Raw genomic sequence first — 21,979 nt, forward strand, 5'->3', positions numbered from 1 at the left:
TCCAAATACTCTGACAGCAGATTGGTCTTTAAGCTACAGATCACAACAGAGAACTGAAAAAGTCTTACCAGGTATGAGCTTTCGGCAAATTATTAGTGCTGGCATCAATCTGGTGTATTGTGAAGAGTCGTGGGCCTGCAGCACCTGAAAATCCAGAAGAGATCTCTATTACTGTGTGGAATAACATGAAATGTCTTCATTGCACTGCAAGAACAAGAGAGCAACTAAAATACAAAGAGAAACTCTGCACCAAGAAAGATGAAATCATAAAGAGGCAGGAAAAAACTGCAAAGTCCCAGTAGCTGTGGGACAGACCCCTCCTTGTCCACGCAGACAGCCCTGCAGTTATTTAAAGGAAAGGAAAACACTGATAAGGAAGAATAAATCACCTTTTTCACACAGTCTACTGCATAATTCAAACAGTTTTTAATTTCTCTTCTTTCACCCCTCCTATAGAACAAAACTTACACAGCTGTACCTGTCCCTGTTTTGTAACACATCTTGAACCGTGGCCAATTCCACTGAAATCCCACAGTGTCACAATGGCAATTCCTTATTAAATTCATCTGACTACTAGAAATCCCCTTAATGTCTCTGCTAAAGAAAAAAGAGTGCAGCACAGCCATTGTTTATACTTGGTGTGCACTGAAGATGCCACAAAGGACAGAAGAAGCTATAAATGTCCTAACCTGAGCAAAACTGGAATCCTGGGTTGAGCAGTCATTAAAAATACAATTCAGAGGGTCAGGTTTCTCATGGGGAGCTTGACTTGTGTTACTGCATTTCAGTCTAAAAGAACCCCCAGAGCTGTGCAACCGATGAAGGCTTGTAAAAGTTAGGAATTAAAACTCTGGCTTCTGGAGCCCCTCTAAGATCTGAGCTGATCAGAACCTCCTGCCAGAGAAGGAAGTGAAGAAATGAAATCAAAAAGCCATTTGCACCTGCATGAGAAGGTACGAGACAAACACACAAGAAAGGACTGCTGGTGATTGCCATCAGCCCATTAAAATGGCTCTTTGGGAGTCACAGGGCCGAGCTCCCGGGCACAGGGCGGTACCTTGCAGCGCCTTGAAGCCCTGCAGAGGCACCCGGGAGGAGCCGGTCACGAACTGCAGCAGCCTCGCCCTCCTCTCCTCGTCGAACAGCTCCACGGCTTTCCAGAACCATTTCACGATGTTGCTGTCTGGGGTACAGTGTTTTAACCTGGTATTTGCCTTCCAGTCGTTAACATCGATTTTTCCCAGTCCACAAATGATGAGCTGTGAATTTAGAATAGATTTATTATATTTTTCATCACTGATCACTGTAAAAATGGGGTTGGAACCAAATTATGAAGAAATGATATGAAAAACTGACAGATTTTATACCAAAGGCAAATTATAAGTTCTCCCTCGTCTTCAGCAATGCAGAAATATATCTTCCTTGTTTTTTTAATTTTACCTCTATACACAAACCATTTTTCAAGTGGTCTCATTTTAAATTAAAAAGAACCCAAACAACCAATTCAGGCTGAGACAAAAGGGCCTTGACCTGTCAGTTAAACAGAAGCACAGATTCTACCCTTGTATGACACTGCAGGAATAATTCACATTTGACCTCAGTATTTCTTTCAGGAGCATGGCCCTGGGTGCAGTTTCCCTGGTCCAGCTCTGGACCCCTAAAAGGAATCTCGTTCCTGTGATACCACACAAAATACAGAGCAGCCTTTCCTGACACTGAGCTTTCAGTGCTCCTGAAGGGAGATCCACAATTGATCAGGTTAAGCTCAGTGAGGATATGATCATAATTCTGAAGACATTTTTATGATTAAAAACACTGGACCTTCCCCTTTCTTATTCCAGAGCTGCAAAATGGTTCAGGGTTAGCAGCATGGCTGGCTCACTGCTGGGAGTGAGAATATTTGCGATAAAGGAGGAGCAATCACCACGTTCCAGTCCAGGGATCAGAAACACACGTGGATAATTTACCTGCAGCCATTTTACACGGCAAATCCCTCAACTTTACAGACTGCAATTACATTTCAATTTAAAGCAAGCTTGGGATCTGTGGATTTGCCTTCAGAGGATGTCGTTTGGATGCTGATCCTGACATTCTGTAGCACACTTGCCTGTGACAGCACCTTTCCTTCTGCTGGATTTACAGGGCTAATGGAGTCCAGCAAAACTGAGCTCTGCCAAACCCCAGGTGCCTGACACCATTCAGGGCAGTGCACTAAGGGCTGGGAGGGAGTGACAGCCTGTTCTGGCAGCATTGAATTCCACATGAGGAAATTGTCCCGTGAGAACTCTGCACCAGGACTCTGCTGGAGCAGTGACACAGCCCGAGGTCACTGCAGGTCCTCAGAAGGCTCCGAGGAGTTTGAGCTACAAGGGAGGGGCTGCAACCACTTGTGCAGTTGCTGTGAGCTGTCACCTCGAGGAACACTCCCACAGCTCTCACAGGAGGCACACACAGCCATGGTCCCTGAGCTGCCCCTCATCCCAGGTCAGAGCAGACCAGGACTGCCGGGACAGCCCCGCGTTCCTGCGGCTCCGAGAGCCTCGTTACACTTGACGACACAACACAACACTGGTGCACTGACCTCTAACTCCTTCTCATCAAATGTCTTCAGCAGATGTTGTGGGATTACTTCATTAAATCCCTTCTGCAGCGCCAGAAACTGAGCTTCAATTCCTCGTAAAAACCGCCAGTTCACATAAAGTCTGCGAGCAAGTGCAAATTGGGTTTGTGGAGGGTGTATTCAAATACAATAAAGCTGCAATTTACCCAGCCCCAAAACACAGCCCCACTGACAGGATTACACCAGAGCACTGCACAATCCTGCACCAAAACCCAACAGCACAGCACTGACAATTACTTCAACAAGTAATGGCTGCTCCTCACCATAGGAAACAGAAAAAGAGCCCTGGAAAAAGCTACTGAGGTACCTGACATATTCCTTTTTGTTCTCCTCTGTCACGGGGATGCTTTTGCCATTGGGTTTCAGCTCGTGCTGAATGATCTCCCCGTAGGCATTGTGCTCCACACAGAACGTGTGGTCCAGGACCCCGGTGATGTCGTTCTCACTGGTGCAAAGAAAGCAGCAAATGACTGAGGGAAAACATATTCTGCAAATATATTACAACAATGTTCTATCTGACAGAAGCACAATTTCATTTTTCAATGGCATTTCAAAGTCCTGCTTGGATGCAGAAGGTGAACATACAGTTTTACTATGTTACATTTAAAAACCTTTATCAAAGTTTCAATGTTATATTTTAATAACCTGTTACTATTAATAATAGGTAAAATTAATAAATTAACTCCACACACCTCCCCCCTAAAATCTAAGTAGCTTGAGCATTTTTAGCCTTAAAGAAGTTGAATCATGTGAAAGATGTTTCTTAAATCTGAGATCATCAAAATACTCCTCATTTCCAGGATTTAGGACATAACAGAGACAGCATTCTAACACCCTGAGGTACCCCACAGAGTACATACAGTATCCAAACTAAGCTGTTATGGAGGTCAGGGTCAACCAATTCCATGTCATCCAAAGTAATTGGCTTCCCAAGCAGCTGCTTGTAGAAAGGCAACGTGAAGCCCCCGTCAATGTAGTGCCCATGGAACACAGCCATCCCCATGATCCGGCCCACAAAGTGGAAATAGGACAAGTGTTCCTGGAACAGAGCAGAGACAATTCTGCTAAGCATTCTTAGAGACAAATCTGCTAAGGCCATTCTGCCATGTAAGACCCCCACTGCTGAGCATGAGGCAAAGTTTCAACACTCAGAAAAGAAGAAAACCCCAAGCCCAAACCCTGTGTAGAGGTTTTGTTTTGTTTTCATGCATGGCACACTGAGCATTTCACTTCCCATCCAGGAGTCTTAAAAGTAACAATCAAACCAAATTTCTCCCAAAGGACACATAACTTGATACCTGACAGAAAATGAGAAGTTTCTTTGATCCATGCAAAAAAGAAACTATGATATAATTGTACACATTCAGTGTCCAGCAGTACCAATTGTAAGGATTTTGCTCCTAAGTGGAGCCAAACTAATCAAATCAAAAACACAAAGGTGTGTGTTTGATTTCTGGTCAGAAAACACTGATTTCCAGCCCATGGCCCCAGCCCTACCGGGTTGACAGCGGAGTCGGGGTTGATTTGCAGGGTGTAAATATCATCTCGGGAATACTGGAAGAGCCCATAGTATGGATTCAACATTTCATGGGACAACAGGTACAGCCACTCCCTAGAAAGTAAAATTATTTATTGGTACTCTACAGACAAATGCATTCTTACACTGAGAATTGTTTCAAAATAGTCTGATTTTTTTAAAATCTTACTATTGAACATAAATGTGAAGGAAATTAACTCTGAACATGCTGAGATATGCATGAAATCAGAATTACTTTTGCTAGCTCAGTAACCACACAACATCTGACAGCTGATGGATTTCCAGCTTTCCAAGATTTTCCTTCAGGTTACTCATTTCCAAAAGAGTTTCTGACTGTGATTCTCCTACATCCATTACACACTAAGACATTATATATTCACTTGAATATAAAGATGCTGGAATCAAAGCTTTTGATACAAATCATCTTTAAGGTAATGGATATATTTAGTTCAAGTTTTAATTATGTGTTCACAAATCAGCAAATGGTCTGAGAACTGGGCATGTCATTTTTGGTAAGGGAAAAATAATCTCAGACTGAAGTTGCACACCAACTGCTGGTGGCAACATTCTGCTTTAAACAGCAGTAACAGTTTGCAATAAAGCTTTTTTTTTTTTTTTTTTGGTTAAAATTGTGCCATAAAGTCAAGTATTTAGTGGTATATATTCTCAGATCCCCAAACTTCACTAGCCAAAGAAAAAGATGTTAATTTCAATAGATACCAAAACCTCTCACGTATGACAGATGTTTGACATGATGTGTCATTTGCATTTTATTTTCAATAAATTAGTTCTTTTTTTAGATGCAGTTTTTCTTTTACAATACTACCTAGAGCCATATGTTCTTCTGACATTTAATCTGTTACAGAAATAAAAATAAATAATAATAATATAAAGAAGCTAGGCTGGTTCAGGATTCAAAGCACAGGGGCTGTTGGCAGGGTTGGGTGCAGGGAAAGGACAGAGGAGCCACTGTTTGTTTACCTGGCAACACCTCCATAATCAAGGCCCTCCTCCCCACGAAATTTTATCATCAATCGTTTCCACAGGTCTTTTGGCCTCATCTTCATGACTTGCCTGTAGGATTCCTGCAAACACACAACACATCCTTTTATTAACTGCTGTTTACAGAGTAAAAGCTGCTGCTGTGTATTGGAAGTGAGGGGAGTCTCAGACTCGAGTCCAAAGGGAGCACTCTTAAAGGGGACATTCTTTTTCCTGATCTTCATCAGTTTCTCAAATCACAGATTGTTTCTTCATTTTCTCCAAATGTGATAACACTTGTCAAATAAAATGATGAGAAGATGAGAAGAACCACCTCCTATTAAATTTCCAGGAGTGAACAGCGATCAGAATATTCTCCCTCATTCTCACATAACTTATAAAAAAATTGTGTTAGTAAACTCCTTTTGTTTTCCATAAGGGCTCCTGGCTTTTGCAGCCTGAAAAGCCAAATGTGGAGTTTGTTCTCTGGGTAAAACACAGCCTTCAGGAAGCACCTTAAGAATGGAATCAGCAATGCCATCCACAGGATTATTCCTCTGTCAGTAAGTGTTCACCAAGGAAACACAGAAAGCAAGTTGAAAGGCAGAACAAATACTAAGAAATTAGGGAAAAAAGAAAACTCTGGTTCTTATTTATGTCCAGTACCAGCCCCAAGCTCTGCCTCAACAGGACAGAGGAGGCAGGTGGGTGTGTGGGGACCCAACAGGAATGAACAAGAACATCATAATCCTGTAGCCTTCCCTCCCTTCCTTTTTCAGTTGCTTACAAAGTGATCTGACTCTCCAAAGGGAAGACCAACACAAATCCTTCTTGGCTGGGAAAAACTGTGACAACACACTGGGGCAATCAAGTTTGTGGGTGGGGTAAAAATGCAACAGGGATGGGTGGGATGCGTGAAAGTCCTCAAAAGGACAAACTGTTCTCCAGAAAAGGCCAATGAATTATAACTGTGTTTAGTCAAGTCAACAGAATGATTCTGCTGAATCACATCTCCAAACAGAATGCAGAGACCCCACTGTGGCCGTTCAGAAGCCCTGACAGTTTGTAAAACCGATTTGATTCTGGAGAGATAATTCAGACTGATGATAAGAAATCCAAACTCTGAAGAGGAATCCTATTCAGTAGTAGTTTTACTTAACTTACACTTCATCAAAGATCATTAATAATCGTGTTGAATTTGTAACATCCCCTATAAAACAGTCATCAGCCTCTCAAATACAAGGAAGAAGTGAGACAGGATCCTCAGATACATTAAGTGCTCGGACTCCTTCCCCAGTCCCTGACACATCTCCAGCCACAAAGAAAGTCTTCCTTGATTTAGTTCATCTCTACAGGGTAAATGCATCTAGTTCAATTACATGACAGTCCTGGCATCCCCCTGGAATGCTTCCTCTTCACCATGGTAAAATCCCAGATTTAACTGCAGCCTCCGAGGTTCCATCTATGGGAACAACCCCTTTACACAGCTATAAACAACTCCCCTCCCCTTCCCCCTGTAAAGAAACAGATCAAAATCTCGACTTACCTCAAAAATCTCCTCCCTGGAGACCTCGATCCGACAGTGGCCAGCCTGAGGCTGCTGCTGGGACAGCTCCTGCCGCAGGATCTTCAGCTTCTGCACCAGGTCGCGCTTGTAGCGCGGCACCGTCAGGCACTCGGCCTCGTCCGGGAGCTGGCACAGGGACACCACCTGCTGCTGCTGCTGCTGGTGCTGCTGGTCCTTCAGCTGGTTCTGCCGGCTGCAAGCACACACAGCTGCCTCTGAGACCCCTGCATCCATCCCTGCTCTCTCCTTAAACCTTCAGGCACTGTACCTAAACTGCTTTCAATTTACTGTGATTATTACTGTGATTACGCAGAAAACGTCTGGGGCCAGTAAAGAATAAATTCAGAGTGATTTTATTCTGACTAAAGACATATGGGTCTGTCTTTCTTGGCAACTATCAGGTGTTTTTAGGGCTTGTTATTTCTATTAGTGCTACTCTACGTAGTATGCAAAAGGTTACAGCACATACAATAAGGTATTATCCATAGAATTTTACTACTAAGCTGCTGACACTGAATTTCTCAGAGACCATTTCCATATTTCCTTTGCGTGTTTTCCCTTCCTCCATTTTAAAATTCAGGGATCTGCCAAACACTCTGCCTCTAATCTACAGTCAATACCATAGTCTGTTTTAAATGGCTTGTCTGGAAAAGAGTAAGCTTACAAAAAGATGTTTGTACTGGCAGCTTGGCAAGGACCTTGTCCCTTGTACCTGGCCTAGTCTGGACCACAGGAATGTGGGAATTCACATGGAACTAATTGGCACAGATAAACAAGTATTTTTACTAGCAATTCTAAGAGATTTTGTAAATCTGACTTCTTACTAGGAAAAGTAAATGGATCATGTTGCAGAGATGTTCTCTCTGTGTCGTTTCTTGTACACAGTGAGTGGATATTTTTATAGCTTTTTTGTATGGCATTCCCAAGCAACACAGGATAAAAACTGTATTTTTAAAGCCTAAGAATATCATCTCTCTGTGGAGCACAAGAGAAAACCCTACATTTACTGGATAAATAAGAAACATTAAAATTTAGAATGTTTTCCAGTGGAATGCTAGTTCATTTTTTTTAAATATCAAAGACCAAAAAATAATAGATGGAACCAAACACTGTTTTAATGTATTCTGTAATTTCAGCCTATTGTCTGTTTTGAGATAAGGCCTAGTGGGAAACTCTCCTGGCCAACCAAAATTCACCTCCAGACTTTTCCACAGGGACACCCAGAAAAATAAAAATCATTGTAATGATTTAGACACACATTAGCTCTGGTTCTATGGCTCTATGTCATTTGTGCCATGTGCATGGTAATTTTCATTTGTGATTAGTTTTAAATATGAATCTCATTTAAACTGCATTTACTTGATACAATATAAAGCTAAATCCTTATTCTGTCTTCTGGAATTTCTAATTCCATAAGGAGGACTAGAGTAAAAATATTCCCTGTATAGGACTACCAGAGAAAGCCATATTTATATACTAAAGTGAGCATCCCTCCATACCACATTTAAGGGTAAAAAGTCACAGTTCCCCAAAGCACAAAGCTAGACAGGGTCATTCTTAAAGGAAATGTAATCTGTGAAATGAGAATGATTTTAGCATCAAATGAAATCATTACTTTTCTCCACACAGTGCTCCCCAAAATAAGGAAGTACTATATAAGGAAATACTATACTATACAAAATAAGGAGAAAAATAAAACACCATCTTCCAGATTTGCTAAAAATGATCAGTGCAGTATTAGCTAAACAACCTGCAGTGCTTAAGGTCATTAAATCTCATTTCTTAGTTTGTTTTCACATCTGAATGACTATGCTTGAATCCATACAGTGTTTTAAGGATACAACTAAATACTTTTCAGGTGCCATAACTTATCAAAATTATCAGAAACTCTTGGTCAATGTCTTAGAACAGAACTGGGTAACAAGTCTGAATATTTTCATAACTTACAATGTCATAACTGGAAGAACAAATGGCTTTACTCAGCTCAGTAGAAAAGTCAGTATCACTGAGAGTGAACTTTTTCTCATGCCTTTGAACCTAAAAGTCTATCACACCCATCCCCACACGAAGACTAAACTTATTTCTTAGATAATTCACAAAATGACAGGCCTAAGGCAAACTACTTTTTTTGCTTTTTAAAGAACAAATAAGGAGGTGGACTCAAGGCAGGGGAAACTTTCACACATCCTGTTTGGTGTAATAAAAGAATAAACACCAAAAATGATTTATCAGGCAGCAGACTTTGCTGATGACACTGTTGGGTGAGTTTCTGAAATCCTTTCCTAATGAAAGACAGATGGACAAATTAAGAACTCCTACAGCACACTGTAGGAGAACTCTTAGTTCAAATAAATGCTAAATGGTTCTGTGATTCTGGAAATTAAAAGTAAAATTGGACTTTTCAGCTAACAAAGGTAGCTCTGTTATCTGTCTTCCACAATCCATGTAGAACTGGGTACTGTGCCCCTCCTGCCATTTCCAAATAAACCCACCTGAGGAGGCCAGTTTGTCAAATACAGCCCAGTTCACTGAGTTTCCTACAGCTTCAGAATCGCACTGCTGTAGTTAAGAGGGTCTGAAGTTTTTCTTTACCTAAATCTGAATTGATTTTAGGAACTTTTCTGTGTTTCAAACATGAACATGCTCCTTCGCTACTGATTCTTTTCAAGATAATTTTATTTTCAAACCACCAATTTCAATTCAGCTAAAATGAGTAGTGATTTGTTTTAAACTAAAAAATAAAGCACCTGAAGTGTCTGGATGATGGCAGCTTACAAAAGCCTGTAACATACACATATAAAACCAATGATTCCTCTAAATAAAATACATGTTTCTATATTTAGGCTTCTCTCCCGTTTGGGGTGTGAGGTTCAAGTGTATATTGGGTAGAGGCTAGACAGCTCTTGTGTATTGCATAAAAGACATGCTGTCTCCTGGATATGACTTTCCATTCCTCAGCTTTGTCTTTTCGGTGCTTGTTCCCATTATTCTTTCCTTCAGCTTTTCTTTCCAATGATTCACTTCCTTTCAGGACTATTCCTCCTACTGACTCCTCACCCAGGGCAGCCTGGCTTTCCATCTAACCAACTCCTCATTGTTTCTTCCACTTAACACCTACTCAATACTTCACAGGTGTTTCCCAAGAGTATTAAAAGGTATTAGCAGGAGAAACAATGGAATAAACTCCCAAGTACCAGGACAAGCCGTCTGAGAGAAAAAAGAAATATTTGTTTGCTTTTTCGTTTCCATTTTTAGTAGAAAATCCCCAGTGTGTAATGAGTGCCTAGGGAATAAAACACGAGTCAGAATTCTTTTCAGTTTCCCCTTCTCTTTTTAAAACTGTGAGATGAAATTATGATATCAAAACACGAAGGCAGAAAAAACGTGGTTCTCGTTTCATCCTTTTTGTAAAAAAGCTGAGTTAAATTACTGGGGCCTTATTTTGAGAACATATCAACTAGTCCTACTCTAAAACTGAAGGCAAGAGCTGAGTTATTTCTCCTTACTCCAGGAGCATAGCTGGGCACTTATGCACCCCTTCCTAACTCATCAGTATTTCACACCACTGGCTCACATGCAACTTCTTATTTTAAAACAAGTTCTTCATAACTGAAAATAGAATGAGGTACAAAGAAAACAAAGCATCTCTCTTGCTCTTAAGCAAAAATCTACGGGCCAATCTTTCCCACCAGACAGCACTTGCTTCCCTCCCCTTGTGCATCACAACAACCACATTCCTGCCTAAATGCTCCTGCAGACTTTTTCGAACTCCTCTTTGCCGTGGAACAGAGAAGTTGGTGGTGTGTCAGAGCTACTCCTGAAAGCCTCCCGGACTGGCAGAGCCATCCCCATCCGAACCCGGCTCCAGACTCACTTTAGGACCAAGTGCAGATTTGCAGAGAGCCGCGGGTCCGTGAACTGCGTCGTTCTGTTGTTATGGTCAACAAAATAAACCCTGCCTGTTGCTGTATTTCGGATCTCCCATCCAGGAGGCAGTGGACCAAGCTCTTCACAATTGATGTTGCTAAGATCCCTGTGAAAACAAATATAAAATGAAAAATACCTCAGCAATTGGCCTCCGAGCCAAACAAGCGTAAATGTAACAGAACAATTCCATGAAGTCTGAGAAAATGTATTGTTTCAGAAACTTGATCTGTTCAGCTGGAATCTCTGCTCCCAAGGTAGAAGCCCACCACAGCAAAAACACACCCCAGAACACATGCCGTGGGGAAAAAAGTTCTTATCAAATAGCCCTCATTCTACAAACGAACTTCAGCTGTGAAATTAATAAGGATTTCAAACAAAAATAAAGACCATTGCCATATTTGTCAAAATGGAATTGCAATTCTGCACCAATTCTGACAGAAAACATTTTTTAAAACAACATTAGTCACGTAAGGAGCTGTGAATCACACTTTAGAAACTCATACAAAACAAAACTGTATTTCTGAAGAGTTATACTTTCCATGAAGAATTACACATGGGATGTGTATGGCACTGGCTGTTTTGCCCCAGAAGCCCATGGGCTTGTGGGAAGCAAACAGCTCTCTAATAAACTATTCCAAATCAAGGAGTAGATGAACAATGACTCAGCTCTGCCCTGAGCAATGCAGAGGTGGCTCAAGAGGTCTCAAGAAAAATTCTGCTGAAATTAGGAAGATGCAAATCAATTCCAGAGCCTCACTGAAAACAAATGCTGGTCTCCAAAAATATACACTGATTATTCATGGATGCAATTCACACCTCAGACCCCTCACACTGCCCCGTGCAGCTCTTCCCAAAGGTGTGCAGCTCTCCCAAAATCGTGGGAGCTGTGGGAGGAAAGAGCCAAGGGTCAGAATGCCTTAAAAGGTGCAGTCTGCAGGGCTTCCAAAGACTTGAGGAGCCCTGGGATTGAACTTCTGCTGCTATTCCCCATGAACACACTGCTGCTGTACTGCAGGGATTACTTTTGCTGGCTACATGACTGTGCCTATTAGCCTCAAAAATACAGTATTCCTTAGAAATGACATAAATTCCATCCTCACGCAAACAATTCTTGTTCTCAGAGACATTCCTGCTGTTTGTGCTGCCACACCTCAGGGCAGTGCTGACTTAGATTGCACACAAACTATCACACCCCAAACTTAAGGATTAGATCTTCATATTAGTTTTTTAGAGCTTAGTTTTGCATAATACACAAGTCACTGACTTCCTACACAAGTGCAACCTCAGCTCTGCAGGCAGTGCATCAAAGCTGTATCAAAGCAAGGTTCCATCTTCTAACACAGAAACAGTAACAGAAAAATAACTCGAACAATGAAGTGTGGTCTTGAGGCATTTTACCCTTCCTGGGACACCCATTTCCATGAGAAGGAACACAGGAACACCAGCAGCAACTGACAGTGTTCCCCTGGTTCTCACAAATGTCAGCACAGGCTGCCAATTTCAAACCACACAAATCTCACACCACCATTCCTGGACTTCAGGAGGAAAGCGTTTACAACAGGATTTATTATAATTTACAATAGGATTTCTTGGCTTTTTAAAGGACACTCAGAAGCTACCAATAATGTCCACTATCATCCTTTCCTTTCAAACACAGCAGCAATAATCACATGTACTTTCATGAACACTATGTACATGTATATTGTGTAAATACAATACAAATATGTCCATGGAATTTAAAAGACCTAGGATTTGTTTTTTTCCAAGTGTTGAGATAATTGCAACAGGAAAAGCAGTTTTACTTCTCAATCCAACCCAGTTTTCACCAAAGTATCTTGATGGAACGTCTTTTGGAAATGTTCAGGTTCTTTTTTTTTTCATTATGTTGCAGAGTATTAAAATCTGGACTTGGCTCTAATTCACATACAAAATCTAGAATCAGTGAAGTGTACCTGTTTACCTGTTACCTGTTACTACTGTAATCTATTTCCTAGTTTTCCATTTTTTCATTACAATACCAACTCAAAGAACTGGGGAAGAAAGACTAATTCATTTTGATGAATGACGTGTTAAAATAATGTATAAGGGGCCAAGAATCAGAAATGTAAGCCAGAGAAAACTTGGAGGAATTTTGATTTGAAATATTAAGGGTACTTCCACCACTTCTTACCTAGGTACTCTTGGATCGTGCCACGTGCTTACACCAGTTTGAGTATGCAGAAAATAGACCTGACCTTGCTGAGTTGTCCTTTGCTCTGTGAAAGCAAGACAAATTAATTAATGTAAGAACAAAAAACGCAGCACGAAGACTCACAAAGACTGATTTCCCTCAACTAAGGAATAAAAATTCCACGTGAGAAGACACAACCCATTTTCCTGCTCCTTGAGAGCCCCACAAGTAAACCCCTTTGGTTTCCATACCGTATCCTTCAGGCAGGTCGGGGGGGGTGTGCAGGTGTGTCCTGCTCATGTAGTTCCTGTGCCTCTGGGAGCGCACCCTCCTCTCGGCCAGCCGCGGATCCGCCGCCTGCCCGCAGGACGCGCCGTTGGTGCCGCCGATGGGGGTGTTCTCGTCCACCAGGCAGCTCAGCGGCCGGCCCGGGCTCGAGTACTCGGACGCTGGCCTGGGGACAGTGGGAAACCTCAGTGACAGCGGGGAAACCTCAGTGACAGCGGGGAAACCTCAGTGACAGCGGGGAAACCTCAGTGCTGATGGCCACACGGCACAGCTGGGGCAGCTGCAGCCCGGGCTCTGAGACACCTCAGCGACCTGCCCAGGACACCTCGACTGCAGCAGGAAGCTCCTGTCCCGTGCTCACCAGAGGAACATCCTCACCTCCAGACCTTCTCATCACCTTGCCTTCATGTGGCTGAGGAATGATCAGGCCTTGGTATTCCTTCTAACTTTTACAGAATGTTATTAGGCCAGGATGGTGAAAAAGGGCTAAGCAAGAATAAAAGCAGTTGCTCATGAGAGCAACATTGACCAGAGTGATTTTGTATCACAGTGCCGCTTTCAAAAGGAGTTTAAATAGGTTAAAGGGGGATTGACGAGGTCACAAGAAATCCCCAACACAAATTATACATTTTGCTTTTGCTTTTCTACTGTGTCTAGAGCTTAGAATGGGTATTTCAACATACCAGGAAAAGCAGAACTAGGAAAACAAAAAGCTGTTCAGTCCTTTCAATCCAAAACTGCAAACATGTATCAACACTGACAGTGTTAACAGTCCAGATTATTTAATATCAAATATATCCATGCAGAGACCAGAACGATATTGAGAATGGAAGAGAACATCTGCAGGCACAGACAGTCTGCAGAGGAGTCTGATAAAAATGCAATGACACCGCCTGCAACACAGGCAACAGCAGAAGTGGCTTGAGGAACAGTTTCACAACACACGTCTACAGTGATCAGAAAAAGTGATCACAATGATTTCCAAACACACTCTGCAGCAATCAGCTGTAACTGTTCTAGGTTACAAGGTCACAGAACAGTGTCTGACAGCTACTCACAGTCTCACTTCTTCACTCCTTAAGATGTCTGCAAAATGTAATGTCTGTATTTACAGAGCTCTACCATAGCATCTCTACAAGAAAGCAAAGATGCTACGACTAGGGCAGGGAAAAAAGGAGTCATAATGATTTTCTGAGTTAAATATTAGGCAGACTAAAGGAGAAGGATGCTAAAGAAGGAGAGTATTCAGCTTGTGCAGAGTGAATGAGCAATCCAATCCCTCTGTGAGAGCCACTTGGAACTGCTCAATAATCAAACTCCATCCTCCCCACAGCATCCCAAGGAATTCCTCACCGTGTGGGTCGCTCCCACTGAGTTGTCCGTGTAATGTGGTTTAAGTACTGGATCCTTCCAGAGGCAGTCCTGCGCTCCTCCCACCTGCAGTTCAGACAGGCACAGATAAGGCACCGAGTGCTATTTCCAGGAAACCAGGGCACAAAACGTTTCCAACAGAAATGCCCAGCTCAGGAAGACTTACACTGCTATGAATCACGTTAGCTGAACGAGGTGACAGGAAACAACTAAAAGTTCAACTCAGAAATGGTTTAACATATTCTTCCCTTGGAACCAGGCACATCATTAACAATATCACACCTTCATATTCAATAACGGCTTGAATTCTAATTAAATCCTAATAGTCACATAAAGGAACTTCTTGGAAACATGTTTAATAATGCATTTAACTTCTTTTGACCACTGACTCGAACAAATGCTTTCATAGCATCTTCATGCACTACTTGCTTTCATTAAAAAGTCAGCTTCAAATAATGTGACTTTTGAATTAACATTAAATTTGCACTCTGAAATACATGAGGCTGTACAGCAAATTTTGCAGTTACACAATTAAGTGAGCAATATTTACGCAAGGAACATTCTGAAGTGAAAATTTAGAAGCATTTTCAAAAATGTTTTTGACTTATCTGGACTCCAAATTAACAAAAGAATGCTGTTACAGACTAGGATGGTGATTTGTCTTTAAAAATTTATCCTCTGAAAACTAATTTTCTCCTGTCTTTACCTGCCAAGAATCACATTCAGAAAGTCTGTGTTTGCTCTGAAGAAGTTGCTGACAGCACCAGAACCTAAACCAGAGTATTTTCCTGTGTTTTCAAAACTGTTCTAGGTGATAATGATGTCATTAACTCTCACAGGGACAAACAAGAATCCTAAACCCTGCATGTGGAAGGTACATACAGCACAAACTTGAGCTGCATTACCTTTTCCAGTCATGTTTTCTTCCCTAAGAGGTGCAGGAAGAAGAAGTGATCCATGTTTATCATGGTGGATCTACACCTCTACATGGTGCTGCAGAAGGGCAGCCAGACTGTGTGGTCACTTCCTTGCTACAAAACTACTGCATGCATAAGGCACTTTGCTGGCTGTGATTTAATCTGAAATATGTGTTTTCTTGGACAAGTTGTTTTTCCAAGCATTTCTTTACATATGTCACCTCCCCTTTTCCAAGTGCAGATAAGACAACAGCCAACTGCTCAACTGCTCTGCGTACCCCAGCTGGCTCAGCTCCTGTGCTGAATGCAGAACTCTGAGTGCAAGATTTAAAATAATTCATTTGCACAGAGTTCTCACTATTACAGAAGTCTGTTGCATGAGCTGTATTTGTGTTTACATCACAGTGATGTCAGCTTACCCATCTGGTAAATCGTTATCGAATAACCGACTGCAATCCACAACTTGTCCTCCTGTGCCTATTCGGTCTCTGGACTGAAGACTGACTATTAGGATAATAAAAGAATTATTAAAGATGTGGCATCTGAATGTAAATTGTGGTTACATTTGAAAGAGAATTGGTACAACTTGGAGGAGGACTAAGCTGAGACATGTTCAGGATATTTTTTCCTCCTCAAAAATCAAAGATGTTTGCAAAGGAACTCTGTTTTCATAGATGGAATTCTCTACATCTTACTTCAAAAAAGTTAGCTTAAGGAACATAAGTACATGTTAAGGCAGAAAAGGAAGTGAACTGTGAAACTGCAATTAATTTTGTGTGTTGAGATGGACTGTGACATTCAAATGGTGGCACTGGGGTGCCACCTCACACTCAGCTGGGACAGGGCCAACAGCAGAAATCTGAACAGGAAGAGCTAAAATAAGGAATTCCTCCCTGGTTTTGACTCCTTCTCATGTATTTTGTGTGCCCATGGGTTTCAACAGACACACACACACAAAACCATGCAAAATGTAACTGCTAGAAGCACTTCAGATTTGGTTTATTGGCTACTTTCTAACACCAGTAGTATGAATTCAAATGCAAACCACACAAAGCAGCCTGAAATGCCCCTCCTTGCCCTCACCAAAACTGCTTCACTTTTAAATTAATTTTTTTACATGATTCGCTGTAATGGATATTTATGCCTGAAGCTTTTGTACTGCAATTATGAAAACAAAGATTTTTTTTTAGGCTGCTTTTGTTCCCAATATCACAGTTTGAAAGTGTCCAATCTGATAATTTATGACACTTGTGTTCCTGTGGGGTTGGGGTGGGTTTTTGATGTTTTGTTATGCCTTTAACAATAAAACAATTGCTTAAAAAGCTAAATACGTGCTGTGGCCCACATTTCTTGAGGTGGTATTAATGCACCTCTGGACAACTGTCTTCAAGTCCTATTTATATGAAGTGAAATGATCTTACAGACCTTAACCTGGATGCAACCAAACTTTTGTAAAGATCAGAAAGTTTAAAAAGCTGGAGCACAACTGGCAGATTTTGCCTGAGCCCCCAAATTTTCAACAACAACATGCATGGAAGCTCAGGACTCAACAGACCAAGCCAGGGAGTCCTGGAGTACCTGCTGCTTTCCTAATCCATATTAACCCCTAATCGTCCATGGACCCTAACATGACAAAATAGCTTCAGAGGGAAAGACACCTTTAAATTCAACCAAACCAGGATCTCACATGATGTATTTATTCTACCATGACCCCACACACTACAAGTTCACACCACTGCAGGTAAGCAAGGTTTGGCAAGCAAAACAGAGACTAAAATTAACATAAACAAAGGCAATTGCCTCCCCTTTGCCTACGTGAGGAGCAGAATTTGCGCATGGCTTCATTTTGTAATAAGTGAGGGCTTATTTTTTTCTGCACTGCCACTTCAGAAATAAAGTGGGGGCACAGAAAAGCTGCAAGATTAAGACACCGTTCAGGTGCCCCTGGATCCATTGCTGAAAATGCCCCCTTTTCTTCCTCTCTTTGAAGACAACTCAGGGATTTAGGATAAAGATCGCCTTGGTCCCTGTACCAAGGCATAACCACTGTGCATTTGATTTGCAAGATTATCAGCTACTGGAGGCATCAATTACATTTTAATATTGGCTTGCAATCTTGCATGGTCTCTTAATTTAAGAGAGTTTATAACTGGAAGAATTGAGAGTATATTTAGAACTCTTTTATAACTTAGAATTTAGAACTATTTTTTACTTATTTTTAATCCATGTTCTATGATCCAGATTCTGTTTTTAATTTCTCTACCATCTAACTACTGTCGTGGAATTATCTAGTTTTACTCAGGCTCATTCATCCACACAATAAAGTTGCATTAGTGGAGACAGATTAAAATATAAGAAGATTAATAATAACAACTTAAATAAAAAAAGACATGAGTCTCTGGAACTTTACCAAGGATGCATTAAATTAAAACAGAACCATGACTGAGTAAACTTGACCTTTCTGACGGTATCACCAGAAAACAGAACACTCAGATTTGCTCTGGGTCTCTGCTGTAACCTGACAAGGTGGTTTTCTGTAGGTTCAGTGCACAATCCAACAGCTCCTGGTGTTGAGGGGCAGCCCCAGCAGCAGCCCAAGAGAGCCAGAACTGCTTTGGCTGCACCACTTCCCATGGGCACATCAGCTAAAGGCAGCCTGGCAGTCCAGGCTGTGCCCTCACTGTGACTAGCTCTGACCTCTCTCTGACCAGTTCTCTCTGAAGTCTCTTTGTCATTACATGCTGCAATGCGTTTGCCACAGGCCTCTCAAACCTTTCTACATTGGGGAGGGGCTTTTTGGGTTTGTTTTTTCCCTTTAATGAATGGCAGTGCTCCCCAGCGATGCTGACCAGGATGTGAGTTCATACTCTGGAGGGCAGCATGAGAGCACAGTCCCTGAACCTGCTCTCCTGTGCTCCCAGCTCAGCCTCCTCTCCAAGGACACCCACAAACAAAGCTGCACACACAGGGATGCTCAGGGGACCAGGACACTGGAGAAAAACCAGCAAGCAAATCAAACCCATAACAAAACACACCCCAGAGAAGTGACTGATTCATCCTTTACTCTTCAGTGCAAGCTCATGTGGCAAATGTAATTGAGAACAGCCTGGAGGGTCAGCAGTGCACTTACAAATCCCCATTTCTACCATCATTTCACCCTCCTGTGCTACCACACTCTGATCTTAATGCAAGCACTTGCAGATCAGACAGAGACAGTTAACAACACCAAGAGGTAAAGTCACAGGTGTTATTCAACACAGGGAGGCAAACAAACATTTGCTGACTAATATTTCAGAGGCTTTCCCTGGAAGACAGAAGTGCTGTTTGGATATAATTTCAACTAGGGATTGAACATAAAACTGAGCATAAAAATTCACTTTTCTTTCCCTCATTTCCAAATATTCTAATTAAAAACTTGCTGTATAAATAAAGAACTTCCTTATCCTGACCAACTTTTGACTTACATGACCTATTAGAAATGCTGAGAACTGAGAATGGACCAAACAAAGAATTGAGAATGCACCAAAAAAGGGAGTATTTATCAAGTTTTTTTTGGATACTTGCTTTTCAATTTGCCAGCTTCTTTTTAATTTTGAAGTTATTTAAAGTTCATGAGTTCATAGAATGACAAAGCACAGTTACTGAGGTTGTTGACAGACTTGTTAATAAGCCATGAAAACACAAAATTAATGGATCAAGTCACCCCAGACAGTAATTTCACTTGCTTATAAGCAAGATGCTTTTTTGCTTTTCCCCAAAACCTAAGGAAGCACAGCCTTGCTGGAGTTCTCAATGGCCAAGAATTTTGTAGTCAGTTTTTCACAAAGAGTTCACACTCAAATTGTAACAATTCTTTACAGTGAAATTAAAAAACTTTCTATTTTTTTTATTATCTATGGTCTTATTTGCCCCAACATTTATTGTAGTATTTTGGTTTGGGTTTTTTTTAGGTGGTTTGAGCATTTTGGTTTGTTTTTTGGTTGTTTGGGGTTTTTTTAAAATTCTCTACCTAAATAATTCTAGCCTGAGGTCCAGTTGGCTCTGGCAGTAGACAGGAGAATCCAATATAGAAAAATGACATAGCTACTATAGAACCTAAAGATAAAAAGATAACTAAAAGACAAAAACCTTTACTCACCTACTATCTGTCCTCTAACAGTATCATTGTCATTTGGCCCAAGCTTGCAGAGATCCAACCTCTGATCTACAAAATGAGGGCACAAAGTGTAAATCACACAATGAAACAGAACACCATCACAAGCTACCAAACCACCTGGAATATACAAGCTTTATAAAACCCAGAAAAAACCCAATTAAGTGTCATTCTTCAAAAGTCTGGACATGCAAGCTTGGGCTGAAAGAGAAGAAATCTGTCCTTAGCTTACTTACAACCAGTGTCTTTAAGGCGGTTGATTGCATTTGAGAGAAGCCTCACACAACCCAGAAAACCAGCTCCCTGCTTTTTATGAATTTTCTTGTGATTCCACACGCTGATCGTTATTGAATCCGACTTCCCAATATATCTGAAAAACGTGGGACAAACAGTACTGTCAGTGGCACTTACTGAACACTCTGATGATGCAGCAGAAACCACCTTGGGGGGAAGAAAGGTCATCAACCACTACATTAAAAATTTAACACACACTGTAATGGCAAAAGAGAGCAAGTCATCAGCAGGTAAGATGTACGCTGCATTTCAATGGAAGCATGTCTCATGGAGAAGCTCACTTGAACACAAACTGCTCTGAAAGCCCATTCTGGAAGGGGGCATTCACGTGAGCCAACCGAAATCTGTTCAAACAGCAACACGAGCAGGCTGCGGGCTGGCCCTGCACCACAGCTCCCTGAGCAGCCACAACATGCTCAGCCCCAAGCCCCAGCCAGCCCGTCCCAAGGGGGACAATGCTCGTGGCATCCCAGCAGTGTCTGGGGGCAGTGGGAGCAGGGACAGCGGCCCCAGTGCGGGGCAGGAGCCGGGAGCTCTTGGGGGCTGCTCCTGCAAGCCCCAGGAATGCAGGGACCCCCAGCACCCAGCAGTGTCAGGCCAAGCCATCACACAGCTGCAGCTACCCGAGCCCAGGGAGGCTGGTTTACCCTCGGGAATGCATGTCTGGGACACACATGACACCTTACAGCCACATGGGGCTTAGCTGGGATGTGCCACAGTCCCCTCCTGCCCAGGGCTCTCTCCTCGCAGCATTCCCACGGACGTGCTTGGCAAAACCTGGATCTGTGTGCACTTTTGTTTGAAGCTTTGTTCTTCAGAGGCAATTACTCTGCGAGCTTGTTTTTGTTTTCAAAACTTTTAGAAGACAGTTTCAAAACACTCAAGATAAATCAGCGATTGCCAATACTGAATTATTATGCCTGTTTCAAGTTGAGGGAAATGAATTTGTAACTATGGCTTAGATCCCAAGAATTGCTTGTAGTTCTCTCTTCCCAGACCACAAATTCTGGCCTTAGTTTAGCTCCAAGTGCTTCTTTTTTGTTTGTTTTTGAATGAAAACTGATCAACCAAAGTCTAAATACATCTCCCCATTGACTGTGGCTTTACTGGCTTTTAAACATCTTAATATTTTCATAAAGATAGAAATGATACTGTCAAGGTTGGCAAACCAAATAATTGAACTAACTGGCATGGCTTAAAACTACAGCTGTGATCAGGTTAACACTTCTCCCATTTTTCCTTTTCCAAAAAGCAGAACTTGTACAACTTCTTTTTCCCACCTGCAGACAGCAACTGACCCAAGAAGTAGAAGACTGAAAAACCTCATGGTTAAAAGTAACCACTGCACATTTACACAAAAACAAAACCAAACCCAAATAAAACACAAACTTCACATTAAAAAGCCCCAAAAGTTTTTTCAATAGTAAACTGATTATATAACATAGGTCAGATTTTTGGCCTTACAACCTTGACAATGCCAATTTTTCATAAAGAAACAAGATGAAGATGGGTAATCACGTGCACAGTTGCAGTCTACAATGCTTTGTGTACTTAAAATAAAGTCTTATGAGAATAATTTAGGTGCACTTAAAAGTAAAGACTTATCATGACCTGTCTTGAATTTTCCAGTTTTCCTTGTTGCTTTAAAAAAGTCAAAGGTATATGGTTAAACACAATTTCATAACAGAACAGTTTGAATAATATGTAGAACAGCTGAATATACAACATAGTTTTCAAGAATTCCTGTAATGTTTCAGGGTGAGGTTCTCAGGGCTGGGATGAACAGTCACCATCCACACCAAGAGGTGGGAACTCCACATTCTACTATAATCTACTCTTGATTTTTGCACCCAAAACCTAGGCTGGTTCACATTTGAAAAGGAAATAAGCAAGACAAGCTGCATTTTTCCAAATAAAAAGCCTGGTTTTTTAATAAAGGAAGAAAAGAAACAGTTAAGTAACATCTAGTTGGCTTTACAGCAAAATGTTTCTTTCATCTACATCTCTGCATCATTTCAGTCATAAAAACCCATGGTCGTATTTAGAGAGTGACAGTAGGATGAGTTTATATTTCCAATATTTGAGTTTATATTTCCAATTCAATTTGGTGGATCAATCCAATTTGGTGGATAAGTTACATTTGTTTTACATCAT

General features: G+C 41.4%; 1 protein-coding gene across 1 annotated transcript in view; it reads right to left on the reverse strand.

Moving 5' to 3' along the window:
* Positions 1 to 21,979, reverse strand: part of SMURF2 (SMAD specific E3 ubiquitin protein ligase 2) — a 59,447-nt gene that overhangs the window by 3,855 nt on the left and 33,613 nt on the right. Inside the window, exons 4-18 of the mRNA XM_021537207.3 lie at positions 19,768 to 19,901; positions 19,517 to 19,582; positions 15,798 to 15,882; positions 14,444 to 14,527; positions 13,054 to 13,256; positions 12,803 to 12,887; positions 10,580 to 10,738; positions 6,685 to 6,898; positions 5,139 to 5,242; positions 4,118 to 4,232; positions 3,481 to 3,659; positions 2,928 to 3,065; positions 2,582 to 2,702; positions 1,058 to 1,259; positions 69 to 144 (exon numbers count right to left, since the gene is read on the reverse strand). Coding sequence (XP_021392882.2) covers positions 69 to 144; positions 1,058 to 1,259; positions 2,582 to 2,702; positions 2,928 to 3,065; positions 3,481 to 3,659; positions 4,118 to 4,232; positions 5,139 to 5,242; positions 6,685 to 6,898; positions 10,580 to 10,738; positions 12,803 to 12,887; positions 13,054 to 13,256; positions 14,444 to 14,527; positions 15,798 to 15,882; positions 19,517 to 19,582; positions 19,768 to 19,901 — 1,965 coding nt within the window. The remainder of the gene's footprint in view (positions 1 to 68; positions 145 to 1,057; positions 1,260 to 2,581; positions 2,703 to 2,927; positions 3,066 to 3,480; positions 3,660 to 4,117; positions 4,233 to 5,138; positions 5,243 to 6,684; positions 6,899 to 10,579; positions 10,739 to 12,802; positions 12,888 to 13,053; positions 13,257 to 14,443; positions 14,528 to 15,797; positions 15,883 to 19,516; positions 19,583 to 19,767; positions 19,902 to 21,979) is intronic.

This window comes from Lonchura striata, chromosome 19 (assembly GCF_046129695.1).
Source record: "Lonchura striata isolate bLonStr1 chromosome 19, bLonStr1.mat, whole genome shotgun sequence".
In the NCBI taxonomy this organism is placed as follows: Eukaryota; Metazoa; Chordata; class Aves; order Passeriformes; family Estrildidae; genus Lonchura; species Lonchura striata.